At 43.3% G+C, this 13527-nt stretch overlaps 1 protein-coding gene across 1 annotated transcript in view; it reads left to right on the forward strand.

Annotated features, from left to right (window-relative positions):
- The window catches only part of LOC106602199 (zeta-sarcoglycan), a 298123-nt gene that overhangs the window by 271835 nt on the left and 12761 nt on the right, over positions 1-13527 (forward strand). Inside the window, exon 7 of the mRNA XM_045716437.2 lies at positions 3280-3403. Within this exon, the coding sequence (XP_045572393.1) occupies positions 3280-3403 (124 nt within the window). The remainder of the gene's footprint in view (positions 1-3279; positions 3404-13527) is intronic.

Genomic DNA, 13527 nt, shown 5'->3' on the forward strand with positions numbered 1-13527 from the left:
CACATGACTGACTGGATGTAATGGCTGTGCAGACTTTTGTTCAGGCCCTGCCCTAAAACACCTGGTTCCGCTAATTATGGTTCAGGCTGTTAGTGAGTTGACTATTTGGATCAGGTTTGTTAGTGCTAGGCAGGAACAAAAGCCTGCACAGCTGGTAGCTGCAAACCCCTGGTCTAATGTGGGCCGGTTTACCGGACACTGATTAAAGCTATTCCTGAAGTAAAAAGGAATAGAGAATCTTTAGGTTTAGAGAACCTGCCCTAAAAGCCTAGCTGGTCATGTTGAATGAGGTGTAGGGATGAAATATTCTGCTAACTTTCCCATAATTCTAAAGTTTTCCAGAAATCTTCCACAGAGATTTCTGGAAAACCTGGGAATTTTGGGAAAGTTACCGCAATTTTCCAACCCTAAAGGTGTCTAAGTCTGGCTGCTCACATATCAGCTTGTTGTTCTTACTCTCACCCTACTAGTTCCACTTCAATACATCTGTTTGTTTTCACCCCGGGACATGTTAGCCTCTCACATCGGTCTGTGGTAGGCGACTTTTACTGGCACTCCGCTTTGAGCCACTCACACTCTCAGCAGGGAGCCCCAGTGCACCATGGGAAGTTAAAGAGCTGCTTGTGCCTTGTTCTGATTGTGTTGCTAGCCGTGTAAGAGCTGCTGTTCTCAGAGCATAGCCTGGCGTTTCAGTTGGTGGTTTGTACTGGATTTGAATGGTACAGTGTCCATATTAGGACATAGTATGAGAAGTATGGAGTCCATATTAGGACAGCCAGATGAGGATGTTTTATGTAAATGTGACGAGAGACTGACTGGAAGCTTTTGTGTAATAAAATAGTATTTAACTACTGCTTTGAGGGTGTGTATACACTATTTATACAAAAGTATGTGGACACCCCTTCAAAGTAGCGGATTCAGCTATTTCAGCCAAGTCCGTTGCTGAAAGGTGTATAAAGTTCAGCTCACAGCCATGCAATCTCCATAGACAAACACTGGCAGTAGAATGGCCTTACTGAAGAGCTCAGTGACTACTACTTTGAGGTTGTATATGTGTTGTCTCTCTCTCTCTCTCTCTCTCTCGCTGTTCTTTTCTCTCTCTTTCCGCACACACGCAAAAAAGTTCTGACACACATCCATCGGGTACGTCACGTCAGCGGCCTGGACAGAAACGAAGGACGGACCCCAGTCTTTTCACTATTGATTAAATTATCACCGATGGGATGCATGGAGCCATGAAATTAAATTTTCATGAAATTAAAATCCCAAAATTCCAAGGGTCTCATTGCCATGTTTAATTTCCCAGGCTACATTTCACAGCCGCAGACGGGCGGGACGCGAATGTCCTTTTTTGACATTTTTTGACCCAACCTAAGGATTTGTCAGGGAATCTACTGTAGTTAGTAGTAGGTTATACTGGATGGATCATGGTTAGAAACAGGATCACGGTGCATTAGTTTGTATATGTGAAGACGGAGAAGGCTTGAAACACCTTCAGGTGACCTCCCTGCTTCTCTTGCCTTGCGGGCACACACATACACAGTCTCACACATGCCTACACACTATTTTACACCTGACTGGCATTCGGTATTTAAGTGCTCTGAGTTTTACGAAATGCAACATTTACTTTTCAGTGATCAGAACCCCCACCCCCCATGTACCCATATACTCCATTACCCATAGTTCCGAGTCATCCCCCATACCTGTCTCTCTGTGACAAGTGTTGTGAGTTTTATAACTTTTACAACACAGTTGAAGGCTCTCACCTGTTCTTTTAGTCTGAGAGATTCATGGAGCGAGTTTAGCACGGGATAGAACTACTCTTGGAGATGGGGACTTAAAAAAAGTAGTCACAAAAGTCACAGAGGCTTGAAAATGTCATTTTCCAACCATTTCTCATCGTTAAAGTCGGCTCACTCTTCCTGCCAGACGACACCTTTGTATCGCTCAGCACTCTCTGACACTTTAAACAATTTATGTCGTCCCAACCGGCGACACAGAAGGGTGATGTGGGTTTTTTTTGACCGAAAAGGTCATGGGTTCAGATCTCAAACGGAAACATGGCGATACGGCATCAGGGCCATTAAAGGAGAAAGGTCAAGGTGAATGTCAAGCTATATATGCCTGGAAAACATCTAACTTATATTGTGACTGAAACCTCCATGGAGTTTTTCTGTCTATGGTTTCTGTCTATCACACCTTACTACTTTACAATGTGTACGCACCAGAACTATTATTACATTGCCTCCCCCTCCATACCCCCCTGAGCTTTTAGAAGTTGTCAAATTAAGACGATAACTGTGTTGATGCATTCTCTCGTTGCCTATCTCTGTCATGTTATAAAAAATATATCCGCCGCATAAAACAAGCCGTGGCGGACGGCGTTGAAGGTCAAAGCGGATCTCCTCGCCGGCGAGAAGGAGTGCGGAAACACAGGAAGGCGCATCCTGCGTGATAATGAATTGGACCGATAAGACCTACAGTCTCTGACTCTGGTGTCTTTTCATATAAAGAATCACCACCAAGGCCCTGGCTTTCTGGATGGATGGAAACTTTTTACGTTTTTTTTGGTCTCCGAATCACCGGGCGGAACAGCAGCCGGAGCAGCAACAGAAAATCAATGACCTGATTGAATTCCTCTTTTAAAACGGCCAAAAGTACCAGAGCTATTCATAGATATTGTATGATATCCTGACTGTGTAAGAGAAAGAGGCTGTGAAGGTTTTTTTGCAGAGAAGTTGGAAGGAGGGATCGTTAAGTCAATATATTCATTTCTGTCAGGTGGTTAATTATCCGAGGCCTGTTTCACCAGCTAACCTGATGGACCAGTGGACCAGATGACCGCTCAGTCCACAGGGAGACTTCCCATCCAGGCTTCTGTCTCTCGGGGGGGGGGGGGGGGGGGGGGGGGGGGGGGGGGGGGGGGGGGTGTGTGTGTGTGTGTGTGTGTGTGTGTGTGTGTGTGTGTGTGTGCCTGTGTGTGACAGAGAGAGAGAGGAACAGTGAGAAAATATGTGTACTAATGTGCCTGTGTATCACTTAGTGTCCCCCCCTCCCTTTCACATCACAGTCCAATCAAATCCTCTCAGCTAGATCTGTGTAATACTTTTTAAAGAAATGCTGCTTTAAAAAAAGTTTCAGTTCAGTTATTTTTCCGATCTGCGACTTACATTCTAATTGTACAGTAGGTTTTCATTATTGATCCTTCAAGTCACCCATGCATTGAATCTAAAGTGATTCGTTGTCTAACTGAATCCCTGGATGTCTGGTTCTCTGCAGGCTGGAGTCTCCCACCAGGACCCTGAGTCTGGAGGCTCCCAGAGGGGTGGAGGTCAACGCCGGGGTGGGCGACTTCAAGGCCTCCTGCCGGAAAGACCTGTTGCTCCAGTCGTCAGAAGGAGAGGTGAGAGGGGGGAGACGGGGGTCAGGTGGGAGTGTGTTTTGGTGTGTGTGTGTTTTAGGAGGGCTACAATAGCGATGCTAGTAGCAGGAGTTCATTAAGTGTCTTATTAACCTAAAGAGCTCCATCAATCAGCGCAACCTTGTCCAGCTTTGTTCTCCTCTCCATTTATTTGGGGGAGAGATGTGACCTCATTAACGCTGCAGTCATGATGAGGTAGGTGCCTGTTATCTGTCTGTCTCTCTGTCTCTGTCTGTCTGCCCTTCGGTCTGTGGCCCAGCGCGCTGTCGAGACTTCACTGGAGCGAACCTTGTCATTAGCTCTGTAATTAACTCGGAAAGAAAAGCAGTGTTCGCCAAGACTGTGATAGTTTGATAACATGTAGGAGAAAAAAAACAAGGAGAAAAGTTCTGACTTATTTGTCGTCTTCTTCTTTTTAAAGCTTGTTTTTCAGGGGGAGGGACGGATGGTTTTGGGAAGAGTCTTTCGTCTCATAGTAAATGTTAGTGGCATTTAGAAGGTAACTTACTCCTAACTCCTAAAGCACCACTTCAATCTCTATAAGACTTCCTTGTTGCTATGACCCACAATGCATCTGGGACAGGCGAGAGGTCACAGGTTAGAGGCCAGTGTGATAAGTAGATGTCCCTGTCACGGTTGTCGTAGGAAGGAGAAGCGGACCAAAGTGCAGCGTGTGTGTCGTTCCACATTTTATTTACACTGTGAAACTATGCGATACATAAACTAAAGCACAAAACAACAAACCGTGACGCAGAGTTGAAACATACACTACTCAAAAAACAATCTCCCACAAACCCAGGTGGAAAAACCCCTACTTAAGTATGATCTCCAATTAGAGACAACGAGGACCAGCTGCCTCTAATTGGAGATCATCCCAAACAAAACCCCAACATAAAAATACAAAACTAGACCCTGACAACATAGACATAGAAAACATAGAGAGAAAAAACCCTGTCACGCCCTGACCTACTCTACCATAGAAAATAACATCTTTCTATGGTCAGGGCATGACAGTCCCCCCCATAGAGTTAGATAGATAGGGTCTCATCTCGTATCTTTTCAATGTCCACCTTCTGGCTTTGGGAAACGTGCACCCTCTATCCAACTCCATGATGTCCCCTCACCCTTCGTGTTGTTTGCATGCTAAGCACAATGCTGAAGTGGAACTGGTTTTTGTGACTGGTCCCAAACAAGTCAAGCGTTGTCAGACTTTCAGTCTCTCTCCCTGCTGTTACAGGATCACCTTCAGATGAAGACTAGCTAGTTCCTGAGATGTGTCCCTCTCTCCTTTCAGCTCCAGGCCCCCAGCCTGGCTTTAGTAACTACACCGACTATTTAATTAACTTCCAACATCCCCGGCAAAAGATCATTGTATGCCGTCACTTAACTATAAAAGGCAATTGTTTTCTTATTTCTCCTCTTCCCTTCTTCTTTTTCTTCTCTTTCCTGTATAGGAGATAGAAAAATGTCTACCTTTAGAGGTAGATCTGGAGGTGAAAGAAATGCATACCTGTTTAGGTGAGGTGCTGGCTAGCGAAGTAGAACACTTGAAAAAGAAAAGGAGAGCCGCACACTCTAGGAGCTCAGATGCAATAATTGAATAACCTAATATCCAACGTTTAGACAGACAAGCTGTCTTCATCAGGGTCTACCATTAGAGGTAGATCTGTCTGTCTTCATCAGGGTCTACCATTAGAGGTAGATCAGTCTGTCTTCATCAGGGTCTACCATTAGAGGTAGATCTGTCTGTCTTCATCAGGGTCTACCATTAGGGGTAGATCTGTCTGTCTTCATCAGGGTCTACCATTAGAGGTAGATCTGTCTGTCTTCATCAGGGTCTACCATTAGAGGTAGATCTGTCTGTCTTCATCAGGGTCTACCATTAGAGGTAGATCTGTCTGTCTTCATCAGGGTCTACCATTAGAGGTAGATCTGTCTGTCTTCATCAGGGTCTACCATTAGAGGTAGATCTGTCTGTCTTCATCAGGGTGTACCATTAGAGGTAGATCAGTCTGTCTTCATCAGGGTCTACCATTAGAGGTAGATCTGTCTGTCTTCGTCAGGGTCTACCATTAGAGGTAGAACTGTCTGTCTTCATCAGGGTCTACCATTAGAGGTAGATCTGTCTGTCTTCGTCAGGGTCTACCATTAGAGGTAGATCAGTCTGTCTTCATCAGGGTCTACCATTAGAGGTAGAACTGTCTGTCTTCATCAGGGTCTACCATTAGAGGTAGAACTGTCTGTCTTCATCAGGGTCTAGCATTAGAGGTAGATCAGTCTGTCTTCATCAGGGTCTGTCTGTCTTCATCAGGGTCTACCATTAGGGGTAGATCAGTCTGTCTTCATCAGGGTCTACCATTAGAGGTAGATCTGTCTGTCTTCATCAGGGTCTACCATTAGAGGTAGATCTGTCTGTCTTCGTCAGGGTCTATCATTAGAGGTAGATCTGTCTGTCTTCATCAGGGTCTACCATTAGAGGTAGATCAGTCTGTCTTCATCAGGGTCTACCATTAGAGGTAGGTCAGTCTGTCTTCATCAGGGTCTGTCTGTCTTCATCAGGGTCTACCATTAGGGGTAGATCAGTCTGTCTTCATCAGGGTCTACCATTAGAGGTAGGTCAGTCTGTCTTCATCAGGGTCTGTCTGTCTTCATCAGGGTCTACCATTAGGGGTAGATCAGTCTGTCTTCATCAGGGTCTACCATTAGAGATAGATCAGTCTGTCTTCATCAGGGTCTACTGTCATGTCTTTGGGGGTACCATTAAACGGAAGATATGTTTATCAATTAGCTCCCTGTAATTATTATCACGCGATTAAACTGATTAATCGTTTAATTGTAATTAACTAGGAGATCGGGGCACCAAGGAGAATATTCAGATTACAAAGCTATAATTTTCCTAATATAACTTTCCTGTACTATAATATTATATTCTATTATAGTATAGGTCGATTATCTTCTAGTTTAAATGGTGTATTTACCTCTAGTCCAGTCTCATTCCAAAACGTCGTAAATTGTTGTATCTGCACGAACCCAGTCTTTACTAAAATCATCCATACATCAATTGTCTTAAAATCATTTATTTACTACCCTAAGTAATTAACAGAAAAACATACAAACAGTAATTATCGTCACAAAGGATTGGTATCGGAATGTGCCCTACTGGCTAAACAGGCAGGTCGGCCTGTTGAACAATGGATCATAAAAGGTCGGCTGAGAAGTTACACAGGGTTCATTAATATTAACAATTGACAATTGAAGGCTCACTCATTCGGGAACAATTGCAATCATATTATATTTACGCTCAGTGTGTCGTTCTGATTCTTGTTGGAGAGTAGTTCTGTTGGGGAGTTTTGTCCGCGTTCTCTCTCTCTCTCTCTCTCTCTCGGTTAGAATGGATCTTTCAGAGCGACATTCATTAATGTCGTCATAGAATGGTTGTTTCGTCGGTCTTCGCGTTCAATGATATAATTTACTTAGCTGCAGACTAATAATTAATATCAAAGACTTGTTCTTATTCTGTCAGTATCGATAGTCTAAAAGTTAACCACGTGGTATGGTTCACTTTCAGTAGAGGAATTGGAAGGTAAAACCTATTAGCCAACGGAGTGTAGGCCTGGTCTGAAGAAATGTAAATCCGGGGGTGTTTTATAGTGCCCATAGAACAGCTTGTCAAATGACGCCTGGTCCTGTATGGGTCCCTGGGGGCGTGCCTATGACTGAGTTAGATTTGGTTACAGAAATACAATTCTATCACATTACATCAGTACATAGCATCTCAATGTCTTACAAAAGCTTTATCCTTATTAATACATTCCATACACCCATATGATGCAGTATTAAACTGAGTCTATTATATAAACAGTTTTATGGTAATATGGCTATATTGTCTCTTCTGAGTATCACAAAATGGTACCAAGCGGATCAGTTCGTAGCTGGATTCTTCACCAATCTTCCATACCTTCTCCAGAACACAAAATGTCGCTTGGCTCTCCAATTCTATGAGTTGGAAGAATTTCCTGTGTCTCTCTATGGGCCATGTGGCCAGAGACTGTCCTGGAATTTTAGAGTTTTTACGACCCTTTACACACAGGGTGGATTGTGTGCAAAAGGGAGGGGTCAACTGTCCTCCCTGTACCAAAAGAGGCCAACGTCATGACACTACCATTAGAGGTAGATCTGTCTGTCTTCATCAGGGTCTACCATTAGAGGTAGATCTGTCTGTCTTCATCAGGGTCTACCATTAGAGGTAGATCTGTCTGTCTTCATCGGGGTCAGTCTGTCTTCATCAGGGTCTACCATTAGAGGTAGATCTGTCTGTCTTCATCAGGGTCTACCATTAGAGGTAGATCTGTCTGTCTTCATCAGGGTCTACCATTAGAGGTAGATCTGTCTGTCTTCATCGGGGTCAGTCTGTCTTCATCAGGGTCTACCATTAGAGGTAGATCTGTCTGTCTTCATCAGGGTCTACCATTAGAGGTAGGTCAGTCTGTCTTCATCAGGGTCTACCATTAGAGGTAGATCAGTCTGTCTTCATCAGGGTCTGTCTGTCTTCATCAGGGTCTACCATTATAGGTAGATCTGTCTGTCTTCATCAGGGTCTACCATTAGAGGTAGATCAGTCTTCATCAGGGTCTACCATTAGAGGTAGGACAATGCCCTGAAGAGGAGAAGAGATGATCATAGAGAGTGTAAGACTAGCAATAGACACTTGGCACAAAGCGTTGTCGGCAATCCGTGGGCTTTGACGCACAACAAGGGGTGTTATGAAACAGATGGACCTCTCTGTAGCCTTAGTGTGAAGGAGTTCTGTCAGTCTTTGTGCGCCGCGACAGCCAGTGATGCGTCCTGACCTTCCTGTCTTCGTCCCGCATCGACTTCCTCCCTCATCTGTCCAGCCCTGGCAGCCACACAAATTACAACTTATGGGCCTCTATGAGGAAGTTGGGGAACACTGCCAATTAGATTTACCGCTCCTACTTTCCTCTCTCTTTCTTTTTAATTCTCAATTATTCCTTGTGTGATGGAAGACGTTGACAGAAGAAGAGGGAGAAGAGGAGAAAATAGATGTCTCTGTCAATTTGGAAGGGAAGGCAAACCATATCGGACACCGGGGCTTAACGCGAAATCGATGTTGTCAGCAGCTGGCACTTAAATGAGCTACATTAAAGTTTAAAAACTTTGGAGAGGCTGGAATTAAATCCAAATGGGTTTGGGTTCCCGATTCGGGAGCATCTTATCGCCTCCTCCGGGATTTCCATTAAAATCAGAGGGAATGAGACTTGACAGAGTCCTCTCGCTCTCCTCTAGTCCCGAGGCCTACTCACTCGCTCTGTCTCTCGCTCTCTTTCTCTCATCCCAAGGCCTACTCACTCTATCTTTTGCTCGCTCTCTTTATCTCTCTGTCTCTCTCTATTTCTTTCTCTCTCTCTGTGTTTCTCACTCAATCTCTCGGTCTCTCTCATCCTGAGGCCTCCTCTCTCTCTCTCTCTCTCTCTCATCCCTAGGTCTCCTTACTCTCCCTTTCTCAACTCTCTCAGCTCTCCATGTCTCTCTCTCTCTCTCTCTCTCTCTCGCTCTCAATTTCAATAGAATTCTCTCTCTCTTTCAGCTCCCCATGTCGCACATGTAAATGGTAAAGAGCAGGCAGGTACTCAAATGAAATCTTCAAGCCTGCCATTGCCCAAAGCCTTTGACTGTCTCTTTTTGTTGTTGTAAATTAGTGCCATTCAACTTTAAGAGCGGAATATAATAAAGTTCAATTGCCCTCATTCAACCTACTTAGAGAATAGCTAAGTAGTAATAGGAAGAATGCAGTGTAGGTTCAGTGGGAGTTATTCTGAGCTTATTCTTTTAGCCACTGCTAAAGCTGCACTGAAGTGGACGCTTAGAACTACTTCCTGTCTCAACTATGTTTGTTGTTGTGGTGGTGGTAACTCACTTCCTCCTCCCGTTCCTTCTCTTTCTCCTCTTCCTCCTCTTCTCCCTCTTTCTCCTCCTCCTACTCATCATCAGTCACAACTCTGAAACCTGAGTAGAAACCTACTTCTCATATCTAGTATGCAACATTTGACTGAAATCTGTCATGATCAACCCATATTTTCTCTGACTTTACAGTAAGACATTGAGGGTAGCCGTAATGGCACTCTATTCCCTATATAGTGCACTTTTAACCAGGGCCCAACTAAATACACCTATACACATGTAACTACAAAGCTAAGGTGACAAACTAGCATGGGTAACCCATATGTGGTCTTACAGTATGTCTAATTTGTTTGAATAAAGATCCAGGCTGCCTCCCAAGTGTTCGCTTTTACAGGCATTTCGCCACACCAGCAATAACATCTGCTAAACACGTGTATGTGACAAATAAAATTTGATTTGATGTCACCCTATTCCCTATTTGGTGCACTACTTTTGACCAGGTGCCATACAGTAGCTCTGGTCAAAAGTAGTGCACTATAAAGGGAATAGGGCGCCATTTGAGATGTACCCTGATAATGTATTCTCTAGTGTTTGGGAACAGAACTTCAGTCTAACTGTAGTTGAGATATGGGAGAAATAATGGGAAAATCGGTCAAAATAGCAACCAACATAACTAGAGTACCCTACAGTCCCTTCAGAAAGTATTCATACCCCTTGACTTGTTCCACATTTGTGACCGGCCGGCACGATTCGGTCTTATGTAGCAACATTTGAAATGGTGTTTTTTACATTGGATAAAAGTAGAGACTCAGAGCTATAAAATGATATATCATACAATACAGTTGAGGAACAATGGGAACGTAATTCTGCTTTGAAATTTGATAAGCTTGTAACCTCACTTTTGACAAAATGTCCCTTGAATGTTTTGGTACCTACTGCAGGGCTCTTCTTTGTCTACACTCAACACACCCTCTTAAACTTTAGCCCCACCCATCTCTTTAAGGATTCACGTGAGGCTATGTACTAAACAACCAAACATTTCAAGACTAATGGCTGGTTTATACAACAGGTGTGTTTAAAAATGTAATCTGGAGTGCCAGAGCGTGCTCTGGGCATTCATAAACTCAGAGCATTGTCAGATTGTCCGTTTGTAAAAAACACTGGACGCTCTGGCCAAGGAGTAGGGTAGATCTGAGTGTTCTGACCTAACAGCAGCCATGCACCCAAGCTAACTGGCTAATGTTGGCTAACTTGCTAGCTACTTCCTGACACAAATGAGAGAACGGCTCACTCATTTTACTCACCTGAGCTGTTTAGGATGTTTTTATGTTATCCAGAGCATTGGTGACTGCAACTGTGCTGCTGGCAACAATTTAATTACACTTTTTTGCCAATGTTTACTGACACCGGCCGTATTACACAGGTGTTGAGCGTTCGTAAATTCGGCTGTTATTCTGCGCTCTGGCACACTCAGACAAGAGTTCTCTGAAATCAGAGTACATAGACATAGTCTATCGACAGTTGTCGCAGTGACATCATAAACATTCTATTGAAATAGTTACTTGCTAAGTGTAGTCTTTTGTTTCGACATGTACTGTAGCTAGCTAAACAACGAACCATAATCCCAACTGATAATGTTACTACCAGCCAGGTTCACTGTTAGCTAGCTAACATTCGGGTATAACTAGCAATGCAAATGGCTCTGAGATACAAATAAAATTACTACAAAGATCATACACTTAACGTTAGCTAGCTAGCCAGCCAGCTAGCGTCTGCTAGCTAGCGAACAGTACACTTTAACTTGAAATGAAAGCGACTTTCTGACAACATTTGAAACGTCTAACGGTGACTACATTCTGTACAAATTTGCGCAACCACAGCATTCAAACGAGGCTGAAATGAAAACTAATGGGACTGTAGCGACTTCGTTGGCAACAAAATCCGGGGTGTGAACTAAGTTTCGATTCAGCGTTGATTGACATGATAATGGACTAATACTATTCAAGAAAGGATGAAAAAGCTGACCCCTCTGACGCGGTACGTTTCATCGTGACGTGTCACTACGTAATGTACGGCATGCATTTGTAACTCATTTTGTGCCGTACAGCCTCTTTCCACCAGGGGTAGCCCTTCTCTCGCATATTCAAAACTTTAACACTAACAAGAAAGGGACAGGGTAAGGGGGATACCTAGTCAGTTGTACAACTGAATGCATTCATTTTTTGCGTCATCACTGCAAGTCATCATGGCTCTCAAAAGCCGCGACTGCCGCAGTTTACTCCTGAAGATAACTTTAGCGCCGCCCTAAAAACCCGACTCAAATTTGACACAAACCTTCAAATAGGTAGGTAATGACACATTATATAAACTCTTTATAGTGTTTTATTTACTTTTTAGATGTGATAAGTTGGACAGATCAGGTGAAAAAAGCTGTTTCCCCACACGACATATCTTTCACTATCACGCAGTAGGTTTCATTTTCCCACCCGCCATTTTTAAAAAGACCTGATGGAGCTCATTGCTTTCTTCAATCATGCAGAGACAGGCAGCATGAAGGTCTCGTCGTTTATTTTGCTGGAAAGGGGAATGGTATTCATATTTCAGTTTACCTGGAAGTATATAAAAAAAATTGTACGCTAAAATAAGGTAAATTGTACGGAATAGCGCAATGTACAAAAGTGCGCTAGTTACCGTTAATATCTGAAAATGTATGCTAGCTAGCCAGATGCTTCTGCCTCTGTCACGAATGCCATGGTTGCCCTTAGAAGATGTAATCCAGAGACAGGTGTTTTATACAACAGATTTCAAAACTCTGTCCTTCAGAAAGTGGAGAGCAACACTTATGCTGTTCTACTACGTGATATCTTTCAAACAAGCAGCGTTAGAAAGGATTACCAAGACATACTGACCAGCTCACATTATAGACAGAAGTGTGCTATATGGCAGACCAATCCATACTGTCACGTCCTAGTAGATTGGTCAGGGCGTGACAGGGGGGTGTTTTGTCTATGTGTTTTGGGTTTTCTGTTTTCTATGTGGGTTGTCTAGAGTTTCATTCTATGTTGTCATTTTCTATGTTGTGGCCAGGTATGGTTTCCAATCAGAGGCAGCTGTCTATCGTTGTCTCTGATTGGAAGCCATACTTAGGCAGCCTGTTTTTCATGGGTTTTTGTGGGTGGTTGTTTCCGTTTAGTCTAGAGTACCTGACGGGACTGTTGTTAGTCGTTTTATTGTTTTGTTGTTGAAGTGTTTTCGTTTAAAAGTTTAAAAATGAGCACTATACACGCTGCGCCTTGGTCTCCATTCAACGACCCCTGTGACACATACTCATCTCTCGGTATATCCAGCCCACTCATTATCTCAGCCAATCATGGCTAGCGGGAAGGTTTCTAACTTTTTCCGTGGCTAAACCAACTAGGCTCGTAATTGAACAATTGTATTCGTATTCACAGATGGTATACACGTTTGTTATTAAGGCACATATAAGTTCACATGTTCAAGAAGGCATTTCTGCCAAAAAATGCATTTACTTTCAAATGGCGCTCCTGTGTAGTAGTGACGCACGAGCTACGCCTAGTTTCCTGAAACAAGTCATATTTTGTTGTTACAGCCTGAATTCAAAATGGATGAAATCTATTTTTTTTCTCTCACCCATTTACTCACACTACCCCATAATGACAAAGTGAACATTCAATATCATCTTGGTAAGCAACTCGAGTGTATATTTGGCCTTGTGTTTTTTAAGTACAGGCTTCCTTCATTTCACTCTGTCATTTAGGTTAGTATTGTGGGGTAACTTCAATGTTGTTGATCCATCTTCAGTTTTCTCCTATCACAGCCATTAAATGGCAAATGGCCAATGGCCTCATGGTGAAGACCCTGAGTGGTTTCCTTCCACTCTGGCAACTGAGTTAGTAAGGACGCCTGTATCTTGGTAGTGACTGGGTGTATTGATACACCATCCAAAGTGTAATAAATAACTTCACCATGCTCAAAGGGATATTCAATGTTATTTTTTAGTTTTTTGGACCCATCTACTATTACGTACCCTTCTTTGCGAGGCATTGGAACACCTCCCTGGTCTTTGTGGTTGAATCTGTTTTTGAAATTCACTGCTGGACTGAAGGACCTTACAGATACAGTAATTGTATGTGTGGGGTACAGAGATAAGGCAATCAATCCAA

This window comes from Salmo salar, chromosome 04 (genome assembly GCF_965601325.2).
Source record: "Salmo salar chromosome 04, fSalSal1, whole genome shotgun sequence".
NCBI lineage: Eukaryota > Metazoa > Chordata > Actinopteri > Salmoniformes > Salmonidae > Salmo > Salmo salar.